Raw genomic sequence first — 23,940 nt, forward strand, 5'->3', positions numbered from 1 at the left:
ACCAATGAAAGCATAATTGTCCGCCATTTTCTAAGTATAAGGTTTCAAGAGCACAGAGAGCAAGATAAAGACGCAATAGCGATTTGTCTACTGTGTACAGCGTGGAGTAGTATCCTCTCGTGAGGCAACTAGTCCCTGTTTGTGATCGACCCGGTGCCCCACATCTTCCCCTCACTCCCCATATTCACCCCAAACGTCCAATCCACAGCTGGAACTAGGTCGAAGACGGTAAGTTTGCCGTAACGATATGACCCTCGGCCACGCCACTAGTCTCTACAAGCAACTGCTGATCGCAGAGGAACAACAAACGTCCGCCTCTGATCCACCCTCAAAGGAAGCAACATACCAGGCCTCATATCTCTCTTTATCCCAAGTGCTTGAGGCCTATTCCTTTGCCAGGCTTATACGCTTGCAACTCTGCTAACACAGAGCTAACCCAAACTGCGGATATGGCACCTTCCAAGCCGCTCAGAGTAGGAGTCATTGGCCCAGCAGGGTTTGGAGGCTCCTACCTCTGTGTAGAACTCCTGAACCGCGGTCACAGTGTCATTGGGATATCCCGTAGCCCTGAGAAGCTTGGTTCGCACGAGCGCTACTCTCCACGGTCTGTCGACATCGACGCAATCTCCTTCTCCGAGCTCGCAAAGCACTTTGAAGGCATTGACGTACTGGTATCTGAGTATGGCCCGCACACCGGGGGCGCAGATGCATTGGTTTACAGTGAGCACTCTACTACCTCCCATGAACGCCCATCTGAAAGAAGTAGTGCCATTTCTCGAGACGGCCCGCAAGATCGTTCTCGCGGTTAAGCAGTCGAACGTCAAGTACTTTCTCTTCGTCGGCGGCGCCGGGTCGCTCCACGTTCCAGGCACACCTGAGTGCTGCGTCGACCATCCTGACTTCTTCATGGCCTACCGACGTGCCATAGCAACTTCCGAAGCGCATATCGTGTACATGGAAGAGCGTTTGGGGATTATGGGTACCGCTCTCCGCGCATATCGCGACGCACGATTCGCAGAGCAGAGAGGACGCGCTACGGCCGAGCACCAGAAAGTCATCAAGGAATATGAATCATCTGTCAAGGGGAAAGATCGTGCGACAGACTTCATCAAAGCTGGGCGCACCGCGTTTATGTTCTTCGATGGCAACACGTCTTTCAAGTGGTCGTTTGTATCTCCTTCTGCGCTATATAGACCTGGGGTGCGGACCGGAAAGTATGAAATAAGCATTGATGACATGGTCTTAGTCGGGGAAGAGCAGGAGGATAGTATCTTCGAGGGGAGATTGACCGGGATCAGCGTTGCAGACATGGCGATCGCGATCGCAGATGAAGTGGAGAATGAGAAGCTGGTTGGGAAGCATTGGAGTGCATGGGGTGACATCAGTGAGGACAAGCCAGCGCCTGCGTATTTGACTTTGGATAGCGTGGAAGGTGGAAGCAAATGAAAGCGGATGTGTTGTTTGCCAGAGCGATGAACAGAATAATGGTATTGATTGGCTCAGAATTATGGCGTTTTTTGTTCAAGCTTATCTGCATCCCAGCTTGTGCCCTGACCTGCAAGGAAAGCTTGCCCTTTCGCAAGTACCTTGCTGTTCTCTTCGCCTAGCCATTGAGGCTCAAGACTTTGTATTGCATCCTCGATCTCATAAGATTGCCCACCCGCGATCCACAGTATCTTACCCGCAAAAGGCATTTTAGCTCCAGTATGGGTTTCGCCTTCTTCGCTTCGATTAGCAGATGCACAGAGGACTATGCTTCTTGCAACATCTTCGGGTTCGTTCTCGGGGAGGCCAAGTTCGCGCCAGCCGGTCTCGATACCTTTAACAAGCTTGGTCTCTGCATGCTTATTAGAATCATTTTGCAATGAGTAATAATCAGAAGACTAGACTTACTTGTCATCCACGGGCATATGACGTTGATTCGTATGTTCTCTTCAATAGCAACGATATGCAAACCGCGCATAAGTCCTAACACACCATGTTTGCTAGCGGTATACGGTGCTAACCCTCCGCACTCCTTAAAGCCTGCGATTGAGCTGACAAGAACGAGATCACCACCTCCAATCTTCCTAAGGTAGTGCATTCCGATTCTCGCAGTGAAAATCGCGCCCTTCAGATTGATATCCACCTCCGTCATGCTGGGCTCGACAGAAATGTCTGAGCTTGGGTCGAAAATATCTTTATGATTCGCCACTCCGGCGTTGGCAACGACGACATCTATCTTGCCGTAGACATCCTCTGCTAAAGCGAAAAGATCGAGCTGGGAGCGGTAGGATGATGTGTTGCAGTGTTGGAATCGAACGGCGTCACCGAGAGTAGACACAAGGTCGCGCGCTGCTGGTTCATTGACATCGCCGAAGACAACTTTGCACCCTGCTTCTGTAATAAAGTCAGCTGACAACAAAGCTTCATAAATGTAATAGATATTGCTTGCCAACAAACTGTGTTACTGCAGCTCTCCCAATTCCTGTCGCTCCTCCTGTGAGCACCACGACCTTTCCATTGAGGGTGCTAAGAAGCTCCGAATTGAATTGCACGTGAACCATATCAACAGAAGCTTTGCAGCACACAATCTACAGGGGTTGATGCTGTCGCCATGCTGCGTGACCAACGATTTTGTTGATTGTTGGAGTTCCCCGCACCCCACACGCAACATAGGGCGGGGAGAACGTCCACTTCACCCCTCACAAATTGCCCCTCACTAGAAATAGATGAGGCTAGCCTGCCGGAACTGAAAACGGCAATCGGTTTCTCAATTCCGATTTCTATGTATCACTGACTATCGACCAAACGCGAAGTTCTGGAACACATCCATGACCAGATCAAAGCCGATTTGCTCGCCCAGCTTGAGCACGCGGTCATGCCTTCCGACCTCCGCGGGGTTGCCTGATGCGACGTACTGTGCTGTAATGCCCTCACTGCTTGGCCCGTAGACCCTTGCCCCATACTGCTCGCCCTCGACGGGCGGCCATGGATCATTGCCGTTGATGAACTCAATAATATCTTCACCGTATGCGCGTGCAACCTCCTTTTGTTTGTCGCTCAGGTGCTCGTTGTAGTTTTGAAAAAGAAACGCAACGTCGAGAATGTGACCTGCTTCGCCTTTGAACTTGCCGTCCCACGGAATGCCTTCGTTGAAGTGGTAGAGAAAGAACTTGTTGTCTTTTGTTCGCGGCCAGCCCTTTGCGAAGGCAAGAGAAGGCGCGTAGAAGCTGATTTCTGTGCCGAAACGAAGGATGGAGAGGAGTGCCTCGTTATCCTTACTCGAGGGTGTGATATTGTAGGCCGAAAGCAGAGTCGAAATTGCGTCAGGATGGTCCGACAATGTTCCGTTGACTGACTCGATGAACTGCGCTGCGATATTTGGCAGCTTTGCATCGAGACCCATGTACGCAAGGATGTTTCCCTGGTGGATTTATTAGTACTCTTTTATACGCTGGAGGGACAAGTACTGACGTCAAGCTTCGAATCGCCTATCATCACTGCGGAACACCATTTTCGACCGGGGAGTGGAAACGTTGGGTCTTCTGATTGAGAAGACACTCCAGGAAAAGTCGCAACACCAGGCACAGTGTCATTGTCGACTGACGGAATTAGCGGTGTTCCAGGTGGAACCTTCTGCCAAAGGTCATCAATTGGGAGAGAAAGCAACGCTTGTACACGCTCTTCCGGCGACTTATCCTTCAACCCAAACGCTTCAATGATCTTTGAGTAAGACATTTCTGTTACAGCCTCTGGGATTGGCTTGAATAAAAGTACAGCACCCCCCGTGCTCAAAACTCGTTTAACAAGGGGTTCTCCCGAGGTAAGTAGCATGAGGGCAGAAACTGTCATCGTAAGCTCTTGCCGCTGGTCGTTCGAAGGTACATACAGCCACCGGCACTTTCTCCAGAAACTGTGATCTCTTCTGGATCGCCGCCAAAACCACCGATATATCTTCGTACCCACTGTAGGGCGGTACGTTGGTCATGGAAACCATTGTTGGCTTTGTAACCGGCGCTTCGAAGTTCCTTCGAGGTCATGAACCCAGTAACGCCAAGGCGGTAGCTGGTAGCCATTAGTGACCATGAGACCTTGTTTTGTATATTTACATACTTGATAGTCACACCGATAATGGGCTTGCCCTTTTCGATAGATATTCGGACGAGTGGCGCCGGATCGTAGTGGGGATACCAGCTCGAGCCCACAGCAAAGCCGCCCCCATGCACAAAAACGTGCACTGGAAGCTTTGCGTTGTTGTCGATATCACCATTCTTGCCTCTTGGAACGGTGATATTTAAATTCAGACCTTCAATGTCCGAGTGACTAGGAACGTCTGGAGGCAACGGCAGTTCTTTTTGTATAAAGCCGAATTCGTTGTTTATGGCGCCTACAGGTGAGACAGGAGGAGGTCTAGTACATATGAGTGACGGTCTATCAGTATGGTAGGCATAGTGTGTACCCAAATTTGGTGGCATCTATCTGTCCAGAGCTATAGTCGGTTAGCAGCGATGGAGCTGCAAACCGGTTCTTCAATGAAGCGTATTTGAGGCCTAAGAATTGGACCACACCATCGTTGCTGTTTCCATGAACCTCGCCAAGATCCTTGTGTTTGTACGCGGTCCTCATTTGAACGAGGAAGGAAGTTTACCAGTATTGTGTAACGGTTCCAACGACAAGAAAACAAATGCTAATGAACCGATTCTAGTCAAAAGATGTATGCATCTCAAAAGAGCGTAATGAGTTGGGAGATAAAGTGCTGATCTGTCGCAAACAGCTACCCCGCTATGTCGCGAGTAGGTGGGGCTAAAGACTAGTCGATAATGCGGGCCGTTTGCTGGTTTGGGATGATGTGGGGAGAGCTCTTTGAAAGGTCCGTTCTTTCACATCTGCGATGAGGTATGAGTGATTTTACCGCGGACGATGATCGGTTCGACCGAGCCTAGAAAAGGATCGTAGTCGTGTCAGTTGAGGAGGCTGAGGCGATACGCGGCATGCCTGCATTTAGAGACAAGGATCTAACTAGGCTGCACTTGCCCTGCAAAGGCATAGTGCAATATGTGGAGCCCGCCGTTTAACATATTCCGTTGTACTTATACTGGAGCTTGACAACTCAGTGGCCTTGTAGCGCATGCACCAAGTAGCAGAGATGCCCGCGAGCCCTATACCGCTGTCTACGGCGTTCGTCGGCCTGTCGCTTTTGGATGGCGGCAGCTTCATCGCAGACACAGATAAGCTGCATGCAGATGTCAGCAATGCCAAATTTCGAATGTATAATTGGGCCTTCTGCATCTCACATGGCGATGAACACATTGTGTGGGATCTCGGACTCGATGAGGTAGGCTTATGCGCCGTAGAAGACGTGATATGCTCACAAACGGTAGGATCGCTCATTGTACACGCCTTGGGTCAACAAGTTCATGCTGGATTATGTGAATCCTGCAGGTCCAAGAAAGAGCATAGTACAGCAGCTGAGCGAGAGAGGTGTATCGTCTGCCCAGATTAAAACGATAATCTTCAGGTGCGCAACGTCAGACCCCAAGCTTGATCACGTTGCTAATATCTTGTAGTCACGCGCACTGGGACCATTGTCGACCAGTTCGAGATGCGTTTTCGAATGTAACGGCATACTTCGGGCCCGGTACAAAAGCAGGGTGTGCACCAGGACATCTTGCAGACCCAATGGCGCAATGGGATGGAAGGTTCTTCGACCCTGAGCGAGCGACTGAACGAGCTGAAGAGCTTGGTGGTCCGTGGGCTCCGTTCGGGCCATTCCAAAAGGCAATGGATTTCTTCGGCGACGGCAGCTTTTGGGTAATTCAAGCGCCTGGGCACATGCCTGGGAATTTATGTGCAGCGGCACGATTAGAGAGCGGCGACTGGGTCCTGCTAGGCAGCGACTGCTGCCACTCAAGGTGCGCCTCCCCAGAACGTACTGTCCCCGTACTGACAGAACCAGGGGCATCCTCGATGGAACCCATGAGATCGCGCAGTTCTGCGTGCCGCACCGGCAAGGCACGATGTCGCTTCATGCCGATATTGAGGCCGCCAAAGACACAATCTCAAAGATCCGAGTGCTGGAAAAAGAGCATGGCTTCCACGTAGCATTGGCACACGATGCCGAATGGCTGAAAAGAGGGTCTGATAAGGTGCTTCTAGGCCTACTCGATCCGCATATGCAAGTCGCGGCTAGAGAGCGAATACCAAAAGAAGAGGTAGCCTAATAGGATATGTGGCATTGTAGTTGGGATGGGAGTGACGGGTGCCCAGGAAGTACGCGGAAGGCAGGCACGACTCGAAGCAGACCTGTACTCGCGATGTTTGGCGTTGTACGTTGCCTGCCTAATCCTGGAGAAAACATCTCGGAGCTTACATTGCCCGCTATGAAGTGAGCTACGCCCAACACGGCAGAACTAGCGTAGCGCTGATGCGTCCATGCCGTATAAACATCAATCTACGTCCCCTTTCCTCTTCGTCTTCCTTGCATCTGCACTCTTTATCAATAGCAATGACGATACCGTCATGGCTCACGCTCTTTTGTTCCGGTTTGATCGCTTCGCTGGGGTACTTCTTTGCCAAGCTGCATCTTCACAGACGCTTCTACCGCAATGTGCCTACACCACCGCACAGTTTTCTGTGGGGCCACTTGAAACTCATGGGGGAGTCAATGAGTCTTCTCCCTAGTGGTGCACACTATCAGCAAGTCATCACGACAATCTCGCAAAAGTACGACATGCCCGGAGCATGGTATCTGGATTTATGGCCAGCTGGCCCATCGCAATTGATTGTCACAGATCCGGATTTAGCGAACCAATTCACAGTCTTGAAGAATCACCCAAAACATATCGCGGCAGTCAATTCCATGGATGCCGTCTTAGGAACAGGCAACATAGCAACAGCAGATGGGCCGGCGTGGAAAGCTGCCCACAACATGGTCGCTCCTGCTTTTTCGGTGTCACATCAAAGGAACATGGCCGGTATGATGGCGGAAGAGGTCATGGTATTCCGATCAATCTTGCGAGAGATGGCCTCGAGTGGCGAGGTGTTTGAACTTGAGAAAGTCCTCCAAAATCTCGTGCTCAATACTGTTGCCAGATCGATTTTCGAGGAGTCGCTCGATGCACAGCGCAAGGAAACTCCGATGCTTGCAAAATTCCATGCAGCGTGCAAAGAGAACGTATATATAATGCAATCATGGAACCCTGTTGGAAGCTTCTTGGCTCGGCGGAGGCTAAGTGGATTGAATGGCGAGTTGGAAGCTCAGCTGGCAGATATGATTCGTGTTCGCTACGAAAAACTCCAACGGGATAATGCAGATGTCAGTCAAAAGCGAGGCTTATGCACGGTGGACCTCATACTGCGAGAGCACCTGCTCGAGGTACGAAAGGCGCAGAAAGAGGCTCTTGACCCGACCTTCATGCATATGGCAATTTCACAAGGTAAGCAATGCTCACCGAGTTACACCACAGTGGCTGGCACAAAAAGCTGGACCTTCTGTGCACACCTCATCCTGTAGGACCTCTTTGTATGATACGGTTGTAAACCTATCATTGCATAGTTTGCTCTGGATTCTCACAGCTACGAAAGTCCAACTTTTTTTGTCGGTCACTGCGCACGTAGATTTTCTCTCTGACTTGGGGTCAAGTACGCACCCTTCTGCTAGCCGGATCCGGTACCACGACAGGTACACTCTCATTCGCCTACGCACTGCTCTCCGTCAACCCGCAGGTCCTTCAAAAACTACGAGGCGAGCATGATACTGTCTTCTGCCCTGGTATTGAGGCCACCTACGATCTGCTTCAAACAGAACCGAATAGGCTCAACGAGCTCGAATACACAACGAACGTGATCAAAGAAGTTCTCCGCCTGTTTCCCATCGGCAATTCAGCCCGCGGAGAAGATGCCACAGGCTTCCTAACTTACAAAGGCCAACAGCTTACCACTAGAGGTCAGCTTGTCACTGGCGTGCAGCACACCATGCATTATGATCCCAGAATTTATCCCAATCCTACAAAATTTGACCCAGACCGTTTTACTCGCAACGAGGTGCCGCGGAACGCATGGCGGCCGTTTGAGCGTGGGCAGAGGGCGTGTTTAGGACAGACGATGGCGATGGAGGAGATGAAAGTCACCCTCCTGCTGACGGTGAGGGACTTTGACTTCGAGTGTAGCGGACTCAAGCCTACGAAGCAAAGATTTGGGTGGACGGATCTAGATACGATCTTTGGAGATCGAGCGTTCACGGTCATGAAGTTCGAAGCAAAACCGATTGATGGGATGCCCATGACAGTAAGAAGGACAAAGTGAAGGGTAGGAACATATCTGAGACCGACCAATCAAACATCGTAGCTATATCTGTCTTGCCATGGCGCTGTTCTGCCTGTCATGGTACGCACATCCACCACTTCTCGTTGCCTCAACTCTTCACCACGCGACATTAGCTTTCACGGTAGCCGAACCAGACTTCACGATCTCAACGCACATAATTCCTCAACACATTAAGTCATTGAAGCGTCCCATAACCCTGCTTCGTTCCCCTTCTCGCCAGAAAAACCGCCTTTGATCTCCACGCACTGTTGTCCAAGACTCGACACCTCAGCGAACTTTGACGGGACACAATTTTCTGTAGTCGCGATTTTTCCATGGCGCCGTTATAAGTAGCGTCCAACATGACCTGGACACGCTTCAGGCGTTGGATACCACCATTCCCAAACGGTTGCTACCATTTCCAACGACTGTTTGGAAGTATTCAGAGTGGCAGAAGAAATGGCCCGGGCGGTGGCGGAATCCTGGCCGTAGCTGCTCCAACAAAGACCATTCTAGTTTTGAGTTCACTCCCCTAGTAGATTTGGTTGACGGGCGACGGGTTTTGTAGGGTCGGGAATCTATGCTGCGATACTAAGTGGGACGGAAGTTCGGAATTGAGCAATGGGAATCCATGCGCGGATTGGGAATCAAGGCGGCGCGCGTGTTCTGGCGTACAAGGGGCCTGCACAAAAATTCAAGCATCGGTAATTGGGCCTCGAAAATAGGTTTTTGCAATGCGTACACGGACGAGCTCTATGAATCAGGATACTTTGATACCTTGCGTTGATGTTATGCTTCCAGATTTGCCGAGTGTCGTCGCGTCAGGCAGGTGCCATGGCCTTCGGTTTGTTCCTTCTTGTCAAAAATATAGGTATCCTCCTTTCTAGAACTTCTCCTGTCTGACTCGATTCCACGGCAACCCCCACCCAACGTTTCAAACTTCGCTGCTGTAAAAGTTCGAGCTTTGCTTGTTCGCCGTTATTAGCCGACGGCGCCTGTCCACTCATGCGTTACGAAGACGCAGCACACGCCGCGCCCTTGCGCTGTCGCAGGCAACGATGAGCGGGTTCCAGAGCCGTGTTATTAGTACTCCACTCGACGCGGCTTTACACAAGCATCGTGTAAGCTGCGCGCGGCTGTCTTATCTGACTAAAGGCGCGGATCGCCTTCCGCGGTGGAACCTAAGCTTGCCGCTAACTTACAAAAAGTTCAGACGACGTAACGGGCCGGCTTTGAAGGTGCATAGCTCCGATGGCTCGCCATATTAAAGGCCCGGGCTGCCCGCGATGGTGGAGGATACCTGAGATGTTGGCGGTCGTTTCGTGAAGTCAAGATGTCGGGATATATATCCGAAAAGCGAGCAGATCAGGACGTGTCGGGAAGTATGTTTGGTAAAGAGCTAGCTGAGGAACCACGAAGTCACAGCACCGCGTCATTGTCGCCCACAGAGCACGATGGCGATTCCGTGCCAAATGAGGTGGAGAAGGGGAATGATATGGACTTGGCGAGAACGAAGTCGATAGCGGAGACGCTGTCGTTGCCACGAGAGATTACCTTCGTGGCTATTGTTTGCAGTGCGCAGCTGTTGACGCGTAAGTCAACCTCCACTACTTGAAAACTTTTCTAACACCAACACAGAAGCTGGATTAGGAAATGTACAAACTATTGTTCACATCATTGGCAACGACTTTGGTCTCTCAGACGCACAGCTGCCATGGCTTATCGCAGGCTACTCTCTCACAGTAGGAACCTTCATCCTTCCCTCCGGTCGCTTCGGTGATGTGTTCGGATACAAACGCATGCTGCTCATCGGCTTTCTCTGGATGTCTCTGTGGTCTATGGTCCTAGGGTTGTCTGCTTACTCTAATCACGTCCTCTTCACCTTCGCCCGTGTATTCCAGGGAATCGGACCAGCCATCATGCTGCCCAACGCCCTGGCTATCTTCGGAGCCACCTACGCCCCAGGAAAGAGGAAGAACATGGTCTTCGCCATTTTTGGGGCATGCGCACCAACGGGCAGCATCATAGGCAGCGCATTCGCCGGTCTCTTCAACCTCGCCTGGTGGCCATGGACATACTGGGCGTGCGCAATCTACCTGATCATGCTCACCACCGCAGGCTTCTTCATGATCCCGGACCCCCCGAAGAAGTCCAAATTCTCGCACATGTCGGCGCGCGAGCAAATCTCCAACCTCGACCTCCCTGGCGCCTTCGCCGGCGTCGCCGCACTCGTCCTCTTCAACTTCGCCTGGAACCAAGCGCCCCTTGTCGGCTGGGACAAACCCTACGTCTACGTCTGCCTGATCCTGTCGTTCCTGTTCCTCCCGCTCTTCTTCTACATTGAGCTTCGCGTCTCCAAGACGCCGCTCATTCCCTTCGACGTGCTCTCCACGGACGTCGCCTTCGTGCTGGCCTGCGTCGCCTGCGGCTGGGCCTGCTTTGGGATATGGTATTATTACACATGGCAGTTTGCGCAGGTGCTGCGACATGCGTCACCGCTGCTTGCGACGGCGTGGATATCGCCTGTCGTGCCATCTGGCTGTATCGCGGCGCTGGTCACGGGGCTAGTAATCCACAAAGTTGGGCCGCCGCCCGTGATGATGATTGCGCTGTCCTGCTTCACCATCGGCACAATACTCATCATGACATGTCCTGTGGACCAGATCTACTGGGGCCAGTTCTTCTTCTGCACCGTGGTCACGCCCTGGGGCATGGACATGTCGTTTCCCGCGGCGACGCTCATCCTTTCCGACGCTGTTTCCAAAGAGCATCAGGGGATCGCAGCGAGTCTGGTGAACACCGTGGTGAACTATTCGATTTCGCTGGGGCTGGGGTTCGCGGGGACGGTGGAGGTGTATGTTGTGAACGGGGGGACAACGCCGGAGGATACGCTGAGGGGGTATAGGGCCGCTATGTACATGGCGGTCGGGCTCAGTGGGCTAGGGCTCATTATCAGCGGGGTGTACTGCGTGAAGTGCTGGATGAAGGATAGGATGGGGAGCTGCAAGCATGACGAGGAGAAGTGAGAGTAAAAGCGTGATATAGACGTATGAACAATTAATTTACCATGAACAAATTGCACGATTCCGACCAGAAAGAGAATGTATGCCCTTCACGGGAAGAATATGGAATTTTTGCTACATCGACCCAGCAGGGCCGGTCTATCCTTTGGTATCGCAAAACCCGGAGCTCCCGACCATGCATTTTCGCCGCCTGAGGCTGTCACCGTCATTCGCGATGCCGTGTATCGTCGTTGGTGCGAATCCGTCTCGAACTCTCGGCCTTTATGCCGCGGTCTCATTCCTCGAACTTGTGTAGTGGATGTGCTTCTCGGCGTGCGCGCAGGTAGCTCACATGGTTAAGCGATCCTCTGATGCACAAGTTAGTCACGGCCAGAAGAAGGGGGGAGAAGGTGTAGGCGTACGGTATTTCTGCAGCTCGTCCAGCACCGGCTGCAAGGACTCGTCGTCCATCTTGGAAGCCAGCGACGGGATCAGCGTCTTCGCCTCGTCGGCTGTGTCGCAGCAGAGGGAGCCGAGCATAGCGCGCTCTGCCATGGAGAACTGCGGGTTTGCGTCGAGCACACCGCCCATGGCAGTCAGGTTGTTGAGCTCCTTGTAGCGCGCGAACATCTCGAGGTAGTCGACGAACTGCTGTATGGACCTGCGCTCTTCAGCAAAGGCTCTCTCCCTAGACAGCACGCAGGTGGGCATACTGGCTGTCGTTGTGCGTCCTGTCGCCGAGCACACCGTGGCCTTCAGCAGCCTTCACTTTCCGCTTCTCGTGCACGGCTGTGACGACGGCGCGCGCCTCGGATATCGACAGCGGCTGCTCGCCCTCGAAGTCGCCCAGCTTGAGCTCTGAGCCTATCTCCTCCTCCTGCTGTTGCTGCGGCTTGGGGCGCGACACCATGCGCGGCGCCTTGAAGGTGGGCGCCTCGACGGCCACGTGGGCTGGTGCGTCTTGCGGCTCGTCTTCCATGGCGGGCAGTTGGGAGGAGCGGCGGGACGGCGGTCGGGTGCGCGTGGAAGTGGGCGGCTTTGTTGCGGAGGGATCTTTGAGCGCGGTTGCGCGTGCGGACGTGAAAGAGCGTGGCAGGCAGTGAAGGCGCTGGGCCGGACGCTGCGCTTTTCGGGCGCGCACAGAGCAGCTCGGCGGCGGCGGCGGCGGTGGATGCGGCGTCTGGGGACGGTGAGCGACGAGCAACGGAGGACTCAGGCACTTGACGAGGCTCAGCTTCGCATCTCGCCGGCCCTCGCGCCTGGCAGTCGGCGGTGCGGTTCCTGCGGTCGCGCTGCACGTGACGGTCCGCGGCGATCTCTGGCTGGCTGGCTCAGCCTGGGAGGCCCCGCCGCGCTCTGGCGCTGGCGGGCAATAGCAGCGGGCGCTATAGTCCAATGCATCGCTGCATCGCGGGTGCACCGTCGTGAGGTGGTCAACTTTATGTAGCGGCGTGCAAGGCCAGCACGCACAAGTAATGCCGCGAGCCTGCGCCGGACACGCGCTGTGCGCCGTGGCCGGGGCTGTGTTAAGCAGCGCCGTCTCTCTCGCGGTGTGATGTGGATCGTCGTCGCAATTTCGCAGCCTTCTGCTGGACTCTCCAGAGCGAACAAGCTTGGCGGCAGCCCCCGTACATACAACACACGCCCCATGCCCGCCGTTCTTCCTCACGCGCGCCGTTTGTTGCTCCTGCTGCCCGCCTGTCACCGTTTCAGCCGCCCCAGCGCCCCCGTCCCCTTCGCATCTCCTCTCCGCCACGTCCCTCGACGCCCGCCTTGCCCGCTCGACTGCGACGAATGCTGCCGACCGAGCGCCTGAACGACCCCAAGCAGCGCTGGCCAACCTTCACCGCTGGGCACGGTTCAGCGCTCCACCCGCGCCCCTCCCCTCCCTCCTCCCGCAGCAACAGCACCGCTGCAGAGGCGCCCTGATCCCACGTCAACGCACGCTGTTGTCCCCTCTGCAATTCCTCCGCCGCCTGTCGTTGCCGCCGCGCGCACCGCCCCGTCTCGCGCGCCCTCACGCCCCTCGCCGCCGACGCCTGGGCCCCTCGACAACGTGCGCGCTCCGGGATCGCAGCACACACGCCTAGCATTGGCAGACCGCCGCCATGAGTGGACTAACTCCCGGCGACGGCCCGCCTTCGCTGGGAGGCCACGACGCCCCGCAGCAGCAACCCCAGCAGCAGCAATACCAGGCCTATGACCCGCGCATGAACGGCCTCCAGCGGCAGCCCACGAACCCCTACGACATGCAGAGTCCGCCGCCGCAGTCGCTGTCTCCCCACAAGGGCAACGGCCCGCCCTCCCGCTCCCTTACCGACCCGACAAACCAAGACCCACAACAGCAGGACCCAGCACGAGAGAAGCCTCGAGGTCGAAGCAAGATCTGTGGCAAGTGTGGTGAGGGCTTGACGGGGCAATTCGTTCGCGCATTGGGCGACACATACCACCTGGAATGCTTTACATGTCACGTACGTAACCCTTGTCCCTCGGAATTGGGCCGCTGGCGAGTCGGTGCTGCAACACGTCGCTGCTCTCGACCCTGCGACTACTGTTGCGCGTTATTCGTTTGAATGCATCTGCTGACACGACACAGGATTGCGGTAAAATCGTCGCCTCCAAGTTCTTCCCCGTGCCCGACAAGCCCCCAGGTCAATATCCGCTCTGCGAGACCGATTACTTCAAGCGGCTCGACCTGCTGTGCTTTGACTGTGGACAAGCTTTGCGGGGCTCGTACATCACGGCGTTAGACCGGAAATACCACATCGAGCATTTCACCTGTTCCGTCTGTCCTACCGTCTTCGGTGCGTCAGACAGCTACTACGAGCACGAGGGCAGCGTGTACTGCCACTACCACTATTCAACCAAATTTGCTCAGCGATGCAACGGCTGCCAAACGTCGATCCTAAAGCAGTTTGTCGAGATCTTCCGTAATGGGCAGAACCAGCACTGGCATCCGGAATGCTACATGATCCACAAGTACTGGAACGTGCGCTTGCACTCAACCGGTCAGCCCATAGCCCAGGCCCCGCAGGACGTGGGTTCCGACGCATCGGACGAGGTGCGTGATAGAGTGCGCAAACAAGAAGAAGAGATAGAAGCCAAAGTCAACTGGATCTGGAAGACTCTGTCCGCGTTCGAGGAGAAGTCGGCCACTTGCATCTCCGACATGCTCCTCCACGTCAGCAATGGCGCGTATGTTGACGGTGTCATGGCTGCGAAGAAATTCATCGTCCATGTCGAACTCCTGTTCCATGCCGCGGACGACCTTGACGCACAGCTTACCACAAATACACCAAAAGGCCTGACGTACTCGCGCGAGTCAAAACTGCTATGCAAAAAGGTCGTGGCCTTCTTCGCGCTTCTGACGCAATCGCAAGGTACCGGTGTGCGTAGACTCGGCGTTACGCAAGAGCTCTTATCCCTTGTCACTGGATTAGCCCACTATCTGAAGCTGTTAATCCGCATCTGCCTACAGGGTGCTTTGAAGCTCGAGCGAGAGACACGGAGTGCGAGTGGTCTGACAAATTTCCTTGCGCAAGTAAATTCACTCGACCAGAGGTTGGAGCAAGAGGCGCAGAAAGATCAGGCCGCCGAGTCCCTGTTGCTTGTTCCGCGATGGGCGGACGCCTGCCCGATATGCGATGCTCAGGTTGAGGACAAGTGCTTGCACCTCGACAACATGTCGTTCAACTACGGGTGCATGGTTTGCAGGGGCTGTGGAGCCGACCTACGCAGTGACACCAAGAATGCTTACTGGAGTAAGTCAAAACAGAGGATCTTCTGCCCGGCGTGCGCTGCAGCACAGCCTGATGCAGAGAACGGATTCCAGCAAGTAACCAAACTGCGGCAATATGTACACCTACTCAAGGTTGCCCACGCTCGCCTAATGGCAACATTGCGGTCCAGTGGAGCTCTGCCACACACTTCTGGTAAGTCAGGTTTTGTTGAGTCGTCGTCAACCCACCAGCACCTGTGAGCATACAGTCTTGACACCCATGATCAGGCACTCGCCCCCCACGCCGCAAAAGAATTCCCTCCACTCACTGAAATTTAGATGATCCGAACTTGACAGGTTACGACTCTTCACAAGGCCACCGTCTGGGCGATGCCAGTGGAGATCTTCAAGCAACTCAACTACGACAGGACGCCCGCTCCAAATCTTTTGGTGGCCATTCGTCGGCTGACGCTCAGGCTGCTAACGCGAATTACGAACAGTCCATGACCGATATCAAACGACTTCGATCTACGAGGCTTGATAAGCACCTCTCGCAGACTATGAAGCGCGCCCGCCAATCCAGGATTATCGATGGCCCAGAGGCCTCGGGAACAGGTGGCGATAGCCAAGGCAAAGGTGGGATGCAAATCGTGCAAGAACGCGAGACCGGCGATGTGGACGGCACTACTCTTGCTGTCAACTCGCTTGCCTTGGACGACATTGCGCGCATGGCAGCATTAGAGCAGCAGCGTGAGCAGCGTCCTAATGCATTCCGTGCGGGTGGCAGTGCGTTGCTTGGTCAACAAGATCAGGCCAGGCTCTTAAACGGACATCGCCGTGATATGTCTTCAGGTCAACTTCAACCGGAGGGACGACCACGAACTTATTTTTCTGAGCTTTCACCCCTTGAGTACTTCAAACTCAAGAGCCTCGCGGTGCTCCAACTGGGCCTCTTGCTTGATGACAATCAGTACAACCAAGGCGACCTTTTGGATCTCATCGAGACGAAGCGAACCAACTTCTGGGGCAAGATTGGGTTTGGAAAGAACAAGAATAAGCCTAAGAAGGGACCGACAAGCGTTGAGAAGCCTGTTTCCGAGAAAGCGACGTTCAGGCAGTCTCTTGAATGGCTCGTGGAGAGGTTTGGCGCCGAGTCAACGGACGGTGTTGGACCGGGCACGCTCCGAGTACCCGCCCTACTGCAAGACGCTGTCAGCGCCATGAGAAACATGGACATGTCAATAGAAGGTGTCTTCCGTAAGAATGGTAACCTAAAGGCCCTGCGAGAGCTCGAGGAAGAGATCGATGCGAAGGGTGTGGAGCAGGTGGACCTGAACACAAAGAATCCCGTCATTCTGGCGAATCTTCTCAAGCGTTTCCTTCGGTTAATGCCGGATCCTGTTTTAACACTCAAGCTATACCGCTTGTTCATGACAGCAAATGGTGCGTACACTGTCACAGTTCCACAACGTATGCTAACCTGTACAGAAATGGCCGACGAGGTACAGCGAATGAAGGTGTTGCATCTTGTCTGTTGTCTGTTACCTAAGGCGCATCGCGACACCATGGAGGTGTTGTTCTGTTTCCTCAATTGGGTCTCTTCGTTCCACACTGTAGATGAGGAAACCGGTAACAAGATGGACACATGGAACATTGCCACAGTCATGGCCCCGAACATCTTGCGAGAGAACAACGAAAAGGAAATGAAGAGCGTAGACCAAGGCGCTGTGCGAGTCGTTTTCGATTTGATCGAGAACAATGATGAGTTCTGCGAGGTTAGTACTCTCCTGTACGTGCTATCGACATTGCTGATTTGGCGTAGGTGCCCGAAGAAATTGTGGATCTTCTCTACGATGACAGCTCCTCCGAACTGACTCCTAAGGACATCATGAGACAGTGGGAACAACGCGGCAGAAACCCGGCGGGACCAGGATCGGCAGCCCCAGCAATGTCCCCGCGCAATCAGTCTGGTGCCTCGTCGAGGAAAGACCAGCGTAACGCTCCACACATTACACAAGCGGATCACAACCCTCAAGCATTCGCAGGTGAATCTTCTGTACGCCATATTCCCGGCGCTGGTGGACCAAACAACCACAGTACCCCACCACAGCAATACGATCTAGGCGCTCCCAATCTCCCATACAGTCAACCCGCGCCCGGGTCAGCTGAGAGTCACCGAACAGGGTCGCCGCATCGTCACAGTTACCGGTCACCGGCAATGCAGAAGCAATCACTCGGCACAGCCGGCGCCGGGTGATGAACATACGGCATTAATCAATAATAGGAGTACGGAGGTGCTGGTCTCGATTCATTTTATTTCGTCTATTTCGCAAAACGATACCAAGCGAGGGCAGATATCTCTGAGCGGAAAATTGGTCTTCATGTCACTTTCTCGGGCACACCGCACACATACATACTCGTGTCCCGTCGCATCATCATCAGTCACGGCATGGCACGGCTTTCATGAACGCAGGAACGATTGAGTTTGGCACGTCGAAGGGCTTGGGGGCGTAAAGCATACAACCTTGTGTAAGGCATTTGGAAAGGGCGTTTCTGGGTAAGTCCATGTGTGTTTTCTGCGATCTGCCAGGTGCCATTTGCTTTGAGGCGTTGCTTTTACTTCATGGGGGTGGCTTGTTGGGTGTTGGACTTGTGGGGGCCTGGAGCATTGCATGTGGTGGATGGCGTGAGCACTTGATGATCGAGGGTAGGCAGGCTCGGAGTGGGAGCGGTCTGTCGTGTGGTGGACGGGGATCGAATGGGCTTCAAGTCAATCGCTTGATGGTCTCTGCTGCAGCGGGTGGTGGGCTGCAGCTTGTTTTGATGGATTTTGGGAATTGCGATGGTTGGGTTAATCAAAGAAGCTTACCGAAGGGGAGGATCATACTCAAAACTTCACGCTCGCTGAGACTTACCTCGTCGTCTCATGTGGCATCGGTCGCTGTTCCTTTCGCGCTTATCTTGCCGTTTCCCACCTTCACCTCGCATAGTAACAGTGTTCGCACCTTCACTTGACGCACAACTTTCACTTTAGTGTGAGACGTCCGATTGCACTTTCTGCCACTGTCGACTGGATCACTTCCTTCTATTTGCTCTCTTTTGCTCTTGCACCCACATCCGTTGCCCTCGCCATGGATCCCGACACCGCGCGTCTCGCGCTGAACCTTCAACTTCAGGGTGCCGAAAACGTGCTACGAACCGCCAATGGTGGCTTCGGAGCAGAAGCGTTCCGTATCTTTCGCGCCGAGCTGCTCAGAACGAGGGACGAGTTTGATGATCGATGTACGGCTTTGAGCATGCTGCGCCACGAGCATCGCAAGCGTAGATTGCATCAGAGCCTCATAGCCGAGGAGAGGCAGGCACATGGCAAGTATTCCGCGACTCTAGAATGCTCGATGAGACTTTGCAACTGACTACATCATATGTAGGTGACCATGTGATGGCCTCAGAGCTGGCCGGCCAGGTGCCTATTCCGAGGGCTGATCTTCCTGAACAGCCTGCCCGGGATGAGCGCAGCGATATCTTCAACGGCAACCCAGAGAGGCGTTTTGCTATCTACCTGGGAGTGGTGCAAACAGGCCATGCTCCTCCTGTTGAGAAGAGTTCTAGCTCGAGTCAGAGCGCCAGTGTAGCGCCCAAAGAGAAGAAGACTACCGAGAGCATGAACCGAGAGTCGACCGCCAGGCTGAAGGAGCAGAAGCAGGGACGGAAACCTGACCTGCGCCAACATGGCCTTTCAGATGAAGCGAACGCTCGCTTCTCATCCTCCCTCAATCGCGACCCGAAGCCCCGCAAGTCTATCGGTACGCAGAAGATTGATAGTCCTACCGTCGAAGAAAGCAAGAAGGCCACAAAACAAAGCCTTGTTCCGGCTGCTCTGCATGACAAAGATCCTATCGACACGTCTCAATATGAGGAGGCTACCACCAAAATTCCTCAGAAGATTGCGAGCCGTGTAGAATGTTCAGGTTGCTCGGAGGTGCTCGGTGAGGGAGACATACTCCAGCTCTCCTGTGCCTCTTAAGGCGCTCAGAAGCATGCATACTATCGGACTTGTCTCAAGGACATGTTCGAAGGTGCCATAGCAGATTCCGGCTGTTTTCTCCCTCGCTGCTGTGATCCGCTCGAACTGTTCCACTGCATGCCTTTCTTTTCCGAGGACCTCATTGCCCGGTTTCGGGAAAAGAAGGAAGAGTTGGACACGCCGCACCGTACCTATTGCAGCAAGGCCGAGTGTGGAAAGTGGATAAAGCCAGTGGATATCGAGGCCGGCGTGGCGACTTGTTCCACGTGTGCTCAAGAGACTTGCACGTCCTGCAACGCAGCGCTTCATGATGGGCTTTGTCGCGAGGATGAGGATGTGAAAGCTCTGTTGACCTTGGCGAAGCAGAGGCGCTGGAAGAGTTGCCCGGAGTGCAAGAATATGGTAGAGCTGAGGTCCGGTTGCTATCACATCACGTAAGTTTGGCTTATAGCCTCCCCGCCCCTGGACATCCATTGTGACTGCTGTTATTGAAACATACGGTCCGAAGAATTTATTCTGGCCCAGTTTCGAAAGCGGTCCTCGTATTCCGAACCTGGAACTAACGATTCCAGGTGTCGCTGCAAGCATCAGTTTTGCTACCTCTGTCAGGCCCGATGGAAGACGTGCGCTTGTGCTCATGCAGCCCAAGAAGACGTCTGGCCCGGTGCAGTTGCTGATAATGCCCCTCCCATACATCAGCATTATTGGCGTCAACGCTTCCGAGTCGATGGCCATACAGCTTCCGTGTCTGGGATGTCAAGCAGACTGGCTTCCTTGGCTGTGGCACTGCGACGGTTGTGGCCGGGTGGTGTGCAGGCAATGCCGCTAGAAGAGACCACGCACAGAAGAGACTGCATGCATTGGCTCTTTGGAAATATCTCCGACAATGCCCGATGAATATGGTGATGGACTTAGTTAAGAACAACAACTAAGACTTAAGGTAACGAGGATCTGCATCACGAATGGATCAATGAGCTGCGCGTATAAGTATCGGACTCTATAGACTTCGAGTCAATCGACTCCAATACATACGGCGCCTTCAAACAAACACCTCTCATTTATTCTGTCCAAGCGTGCCCCTACTTCCTCACCGCGACAACAAACAACCTCGGATACCCAAGCAACACCTTTCCATCCTTCAACTCCGGATACGCCTCCGCCAACCTCTTCTCATACTCCTCCAAAAACGCCTTCTTCGCCCCCTCATCCCCTATCCGATGCAAATACGGCTGCAGCCCCGTCCCCTTGACCCACTCAACAATCGCCCCGGCATCCTTCAGCGCATGCTGGTACTCGGTGCGCCAGATATCCACGTTCTGCGCATACGGCGCCAGCGCATCGTAGAAGGTCCTCGGCGCCTCGATAGGATCCAGATCCGGGCGCCGCGCATCGCTCACGTCTCCAACGCTGCAGTCCGCGAAGAACGACGACCACGCAGCCCCGGGCGTAGATGCGACGTCGCGCATCAGCGCGTGCGACGGCGCGCCGTAGTTGTCCGGCACCTGGATCGCGAGCACGCCGCCGCTCTTCAAGCCCTCGAAGAAGCGCACCAGCGTGGGAATCCGCTGCGGCGAGCGCAGCCAGTGGAACACGGCGTTGCTGAACAGCACGTCCGCGCCGGGCGCCTCGAAGGTCGCGAGATCGCCGTGCACAAACTGCGCGTCCGGCAGCGCCGCAGAGGCTTTGGCCAGCATGTCTGGGCTCGAGTCCATGCCGGTGGCTTGCGCGCCGGGGAACGCGGCGAGCAGCGCCGAGGTGCTGTTGCCGGGGCCGCAGCCGAGGTCGTAGATCCGGGGTGTGGAGGTCTGGACATGGACGCGGGCTTGGGATAGGAGGTCGTGGACGGGGCGAGTGCGCTCGTTGCCGAATTTCATGTACTGGGTGGCGGACCAATCTTGTTTCTTGGGTTGGGAGGCCATGGTGCGGGATGGAAGGGCAAACGGTGCAGTGGAGTGGTGTAGGAGTCCCCTCCGGAGGAGCGAAAGTGCTTGTGTTTGGGATCTTGATGCTGTGGTGGGATGGATGGCTCTGAGGGAACTTGGACGGAGCATGCTCTTAGAGATTTTTACGTGAATGGTGAGGACCTCACGGCCGCGGTGGAGATATTACAGGTACTAAAGAAACAAATGCCTCTGTAGATCGAAAGAAAAATTGCAATTGACGTTTACCTTGTGACTGTTGCAGATTTACGTGTATTGACCGAGACCAGAAGAGACGGTGGATGTTGCTGCAGCAAAACGTCAGGGTTCAGGGCTGCCCAATCATAGCTGGCAGAGCGGGGCCCACGGAAATAAGGCACCGCGTTTGGAGCGATGTAAGCACCATTCTGCGAAAAGCGCGCAATTCATTCACGTTACGTCCTTGCCGTGACAGCTCCATGTTTCAGTCCCCCCCCCAAATTCCTCATAACTGGATCAAAAGCCTCCATTACACGCATCAGGATGAAGCATGCCCCGCGCCTTGCAGTTGTTCCAGAGCTGACGTATGACGGCTCGACATCTGGACCACTCCGAGGTCGCGTTATCATACCCTACATATTGGGTACGAGGTTGTGTCCGTGCTGTATTCGAGCGGCTGAGAGGGGTCTTTCGGAATGTATAACTTGGTGCTAGTGACCTCAACGCCAAAGGTCTCTAGTTGCGCAGGTGTCAGACGTTTTGAATCATCGCCCTGGATCCAGTCAGTGTCAGATGATGGAATATGCTGAAGTTGACCTACTCCATAGACGTTCCACGTCAAATGGGCCTTGAGGTATGGTATCACCGCCTCCGGATCCAGGCTCTCCAACTTGCCAGCCGTGATATGATCCAACAAGCTCGAGGTGAGACCGATAGCCCGCGTAAAGCTCTGTTCGGTCGTGCTGGAGGGCTTTCTTTTTCGTTCTGCCTGGCGAACCTTCACCGCTTCGCTGCCATAGCTGTCAACACGCATCCTTGTCCACATGGCAATCTCGGTGCTTGCGTCGGACGAAAAATCCCCAACGAGTGAGAACATGGCTCTGAAAGTTGATGGCATCTCCGTTGCAGACGCTTTGACATGAATGACCCAATCCGTAAACGAGCTGTCCACATGAACCACATGCGCTATGCTGTCACCAGTTGCTACAGTATTGGTCAGAGTCTCCCGAGCACTATTCGGGTACAGACTTTGTATCAAGCCTCGGACGTTGTTCCTCCACTCTTCATCCGACGCAAAATTCCAATACTGGGTCTCTGGGTACGCATAGCCGAACACATCAGTGTGGTGAGCATCGTTGGACGTCCAAAACTCGTTCTTGTTCTTCCAGAACGGCGGAAGTCCAGTATTTGCATCGGTAGTCCCTCCCGAGGGAATCCAAAAACTAGGCCAATTTCGACTGCCACCGACAGCTGCCGGTTCGAGCCATACGTTAGGGTTCGTTGTTGTATAGAGAGCTAGAAGGCGGTCAAAGTTCCTAGGACGTAATATCAACTGAATATTCTCGAGCCAGGAGATATCATTACTTACGCATGGTGTAGCATGAAAGTTGGGTCAAAGGCTGAGGTTTCTGTGTTATACATGTGGCCATGAATTTCCTGCCCATTCAAATCCTTGGGGTAGCCCCCAGTAATGAGATGAATCGCGCCATGCGCGTTCTCTAGAGATTCAGAAAAGTTCTGGAACGAGCCAGCCCACTGGAAGGCGTAGTTGATGTCGTTTTGGCGCGATTTTGCGCCCTCGGAATACGCTTTCTGCCACTCCCCTAGTTGTGGGATTGCGTCTGAACTGTGTGTAGTAGGCCAGCGCAGAGTATAGTTGTAACGAGCGATCTAAATCAATCAGCGTGTACGTCAAGTAATATCTTAGAATCACTAACATCAGCGTTTGAGAAATCCTTTGGGTCCAATGGGTGAAGTTGATACCAATAAAGGGGATTGTCAATGACCAGTGATCCATTAGGTCCGACGACTGGCCATCTCGGAGAGAGTAAAAATCCGGGAATACTGCCGTCTGCAGCGCCTCGCGCCGTGTCCCAGTATGGTATACGGAATGAATCGGCGGCTGCATTCCATCGCTCACGATCTACTTGAGCTTGGTCGGCAATGGACTTGACGTGCTTCCAAAGTTCTTGCTACGCAAGTTTCAGTGTATCAGTTGTCAAAGGTAGGCTCAAGGTCTATTTGTACCTCAAACAGTGCCAGATATGGACGATGCCAAGTTATAAACAGTCGGCTCATATGAGGACAATAGGCACCAACACCCATCCCTGGAACACCGTGCGCGTCTTGCCAGAGTTCGTATGGCTGAGCGTGTATCCCTACATGCGTCTTAACACCAAGCTTGTGACGATGAGATGTTCGTACCCACCTGAAATGCGGTAATATGAAAGAGGGTCATTCTGGTCAACTTGCTGAAACTCGAGCAAACCCAGTAGATACAGGGCCCATTGGTCCGGATAGTTTGCGTAAAGATCACGGATCTCTCGTCTGATGTGGGGATGTCCGCCTGAACTCGTCAACAGTAGCCTTTTGGTCCTGACCATTAGTACTTGCCGTTATCCCGCGTCCCGATCCCTGTTGTGAGATGACGTCCTTCCTCAACGATCTTTTTCATCGCCGGAAAAGGAGCGGAGTCGACAGGCATGCATGTAGCTAATGCAGCAAAGACCGCTGTGAAAAAAGGACCGACGGACCACCGCATCTTGTGCCTGCGTGTTTCCAGCGATAATCTTGATGGACCAGACCCTATTTCTGAACCACATCTGTCAGACTTCTTCCACATCAGGTCGTCCTGAAGACTTACGAAGTGCAATGGGTTGCTACACAATGGGCTGTCGCCAAGGATGGATCAAGTTCGCTCTTCGGGGTGCAACAAGAGAATGCTTGGCTTCACGAGGTTGATTACGGGCAAACAGCCAAAGGTACGAAGCACACGAACGAAGATGATGGGTG

The 23,940-nt window shown here is 53.9% G+C and overlaps 12 protein-coding genes across 12 annotated transcripts; 7 read left to right on the plus strand and 5 right to left on the minus strand.

Moving 5' to 3' along the window:
- The first annotated feature begins 426 nt into the window (after window positions 1-426).
- On the plus strand, window positions 427-1,840 carry CC84DRAFT_1240594 (NAD(P)-binding protein). The gene is made up of 2 exons (XM_018184024.1): window positions 427-720; window positions 767-1,840. Exons 1-2 carry the CDS (start codon window positions 450-452, stop codon window positions 1,444-1,446), a joined length of 951 nt encoding a protein of 316 aa, XP_018039259.1. The 5' UTR covers window positions 427-449; the 3' UTR covers window positions 1,447-1,840.
- A 63-nt stretch (window positions 1,841-1,903) lies between these two features.
- Window positions 1,904-2,386, minus strand: CC84DRAFT_1048844 (NAD(P)-binding protein; the record flags this gene model as incomplete). Its single annotated transcript, XM_018173445.1, has 1 exon — window positions 1,904-2,386. A coding segment is annotated over one exon (483 nt), but the record flags the coding sequence as incomplete, so codon positions are not given.
- Window positions 2,387-2,779: 393 nt separating this feature from the next.
- On the minus strand, window positions 2,780-4,608 carry CC84DRAFT_1087102 (alpha/beta-hydrolase; the record flags this gene model as incomplete). The annotated part of the gene is made up of 5 exons (XM_018174186.1): window positions 2,780-3,406; window positions 3,457-3,827; window positions 3,872-4,047; window positions 4,096-4,392; window positions 4,442-4,608. The coding sequence occupies 5 exons, from the start codon at window positions 4,606-4,608 to the stop codon at window positions 2,780-2,782; spliced, it is 1,638 nt and encodes a 545-aa protein (XP_018039261.1).
- A 371-nt stretch (window positions 4,609-4,979) lies between these two features.
- On the plus strand, window positions 4,980-6,305 carry CC84DRAFT_596836 (Metallo-hydrolase/oxidoreductase). Its single transcript, XM_018186812.1, has 4 exons — window positions 4,980-5,317; window positions 5,364-5,500; window positions 5,550-5,894; window positions 5,939-6,305. The coding sequence occupies exons 1-4, from the start codon at window positions 5,111-5,113 to the stop codon at window positions 6,201-6,203; spliced, it is 954 nt and encodes a 317-aa protein (XP_018039262.1). The 5' UTR covers window positions 4,980-5,110; the 3' UTR covers window positions 6,204-6,305.
- A 182-nt stretch (window positions 6,306-6,487) lies between these two features.
- CC84DRAFT_1086280 (cytochrome P450 3A30) lies at window positions 6,488-8,286 on the plus strand (the record flags this gene model as incomplete). The annotated part of the gene is made up of 2 exons (XM_018174153.1): window positions 6,488-7,418; window positions 7,625-8,286. 2 exons carry the CDS (start codon window positions 6,488-6,490, stop codon window positions 8,284-8,286), a joined length of 1,593 nt encoding a protein of 530 aa, XP_018039263.1.
- Window positions 8,287-9,670: 1,384 nt separating this feature from the next.
- Window positions 9,671-11,312, plus strand: CC84DRAFT_1085515 (MFS general substrate transporter; the record flags this gene model as incomplete). The annotated part of the gene is made up of 2 exons (XM_018174102.1): window positions 9,671-9,878; window positions 9,925-11,312. The coding sequence occupies 2 exons, from the start codon at window positions 9,671-9,673 to the stop codon at window positions 11,310-11,312; spliced, it is 1,596 nt and encodes a 531-aa protein (XP_018039264.1).
- A 324-nt stretch (window positions 11,313-11,636) lies between these two features.
- On the minus strand, window positions 11,637-12,267 carry CC84DRAFT_1215361 (uncharacterized protein; the record flags this gene model as incomplete). Its single annotated transcript, XM_018182715.1, has 3 exons — window positions 11,637-11,656; window positions 11,711-11,949; window positions 12,002-12,267. The coding sequence occupies 3 exons, from the start codon at window positions 12,265-12,267 to the stop codon at window positions 11,637-11,639; spliced, it is 525 nt and encodes a 174-aa protein (XP_018039265.1).
- Window positions 12,268-13,167: 900 nt separating this feature from the next.
- CC84DRAFT_596915 (Rho-GTPase-activating protein LRG1) lies at window positions 13,168-17,417 on the plus strand. Its single transcript, XM_018186813.1, has 4 exons — window positions 13,168-13,759; window positions 13,885-15,220; window positions 15,364-16,781; window positions 16,829-17,417. The coding sequence occupies exons 1-4, from the start codon at window positions 13,397-13,399 to the stop codon at window positions 17,261-17,263; spliced, it is 3,552 nt and encodes a 1,183-aa protein (XP_018039266.1). The 5' UTR covers window positions 13,168-13,396; the 3' UTR covers window positions 17,264-17,417.
- An 827-nt stretch (window positions 17,418-18,244) lies between these two features.
- CC84DRAFT_1162734 (uncharacterized protein) lies at window positions 18,245-19,464 on the plus strand. The gene has a single exon (XM_018178076.1). The coding sequence runs from the start codon at window positions 18,395-18,397 to the stop codon at window positions 19,028-19,030; it is 636 nt and encodes a 211-aa protein (XP_018039267.1). The 5' UTR covers window positions 18,245-18,394; the 3' UTR covers window positions 19,031-19,464.
- On the plus strand, window positions 19,043-19,636 carry CC84DRAFT_1070866 (uncharacterized protein; the record flags this gene model as incomplete). Its single annotated transcript, XM_018173669.1, has 2 exons — window positions 19,043-19,464; window positions 19,603-19,636. Coding segments are annotated over 2 exons (456 nt in total), but the record flags the coding sequence as incomplete, so codon positions are not given.
- A 15-nt stretch (window positions 19,637-19,651) lies between these two features.
- Window positions 19,652-21,267, minus strand: CC84DRAFT_1162735 (S-adenosyl-L-methionine-dependent methyltransferase). The gene has a single exon (XM_018178077.1). The coding sequence runs from the start codon at window positions 20,947-20,949 to the stop codon at window positions 20,110-20,112; it is 840 nt and encodes a 279-aa protein (XP_018039269.1). The 5' UTR covers window positions 20,950-21,267; the 3' UTR covers window positions 19,652-20,109.
- A 286-nt stretch (window positions 21,268-21,553) lies between these two features.
- Window positions 21,554-23,531, minus strand: CC84DRAFT_1240636 (tyrosinase; the record flags this gene model as incomplete). Its single annotated transcript, XM_018184025.1, has 6 exons — window positions 21,554-21,700; window positions 21,749-22,463; window positions 22,517-22,818; window positions 22,866-23,120; window positions 23,176-23,306; window positions 23,357-23,531. 6 exons carry the CDS (start codon window positions 23,529-23,531, stop codon window positions 21,554-21,556), a joined length of 1,725 nt encoding a protein of 574 aa, XP_018039270.1.
- Between the last annotated feature and the right edge of the window lie 409 nt (window positions 23,532-23,940).

The sequence above is a fragment of the Paraphaeosphaeria sporulosa genome (genome assembly GCF_001642045.1).
Source record: "Paraphaeosphaeria sporulosa strain AP3s5-JAC2a unplaced genomic scaffold CC84scaffold_3, whole genome shotgun sequence".
Taxonomy (NCBI): Eukaryota; Fungi; Ascomycota; class Dothideomycetes; order Pleosporales; family Didymosphaeriaceae; genus Paraphaeosphaeria; species Paraphaeosphaeria sporulosa.

Excerpts from the sequence above, each read along its gene's own strand:
- CC84DRAFT_1240594 (XM_018184024.1), top strand. The coding sequence starts at position 450 with ATGGCACCTTCCAAGCCGCTCAGAGTAGGAGTCATTGGCCCAGCAGGG. Across the intron at positions 721-766 it reads CGCAGATGCATTGGTTTACA|TGCCATTTCTCGAGACGGCC; the intron begins GTGAGCACTCTA and ends TGAAAGAAGTAG.
- CC84DRAFT_596836 (XM_018186812.1), top strand. The coding sequence starts at position 5,111 with ATGCACCAAGTAGCAGAGATGCCCGCGAGCCCTATACCGCTGTCTACG. Across the intron at positions 5,318-5,363 it reads GGGATCTCGGACTCGATGAG|GATCGCTCATTGTACACGCC; the intron begins GTAGGCTTATGC and ends CACAAACGGTAG. Across the intron at positions 5,501-5,549 it reads ATTAAAACGATAATCTTCAG|TCACGCGCACTGGGACCATT; the intron begins GTGCGCAACGTC and ends AATATCTTGTAG.
- CC84DRAFT_596915 (XM_018186813.1), top strand. The coding sequence starts at position 13,397 with ATGAGTGGACTAACTCCCGGCGACGGCCCGCCTTCGCTGGGAGGCCAC. Across the intron at positions 13,760-13,884 it reads TGGAATGCTTTACATGTCAC|GATTGCGGTAAAATCGTCGC; the intron begins GTACGTAACCCT and ends GACACGACACAG. Across the intron at positions 16,782-16,828 it reads ACAATGATGAGTTCTGCGAG|GTGCCCGAAGAAATTGTGGA; the intron begins GTTAGTACTCTC and ends GATTTGGCGTAG.
- CC84DRAFT_1162734 (XM_018178076.1), top strand. The coding sequence starts at position 18,395 with ATGCTCGATGAGACTTTGCAACTGACTACATCATATGTAGGTGACCAT.
- CC84DRAFT_1162735 (XM_018178077.1), bottom strand. The coding sequence starts at position 20,949 with ATGGCCTCCCAACCCAAGAAACAAGATTGGTCCGCCACCCAGTACATG.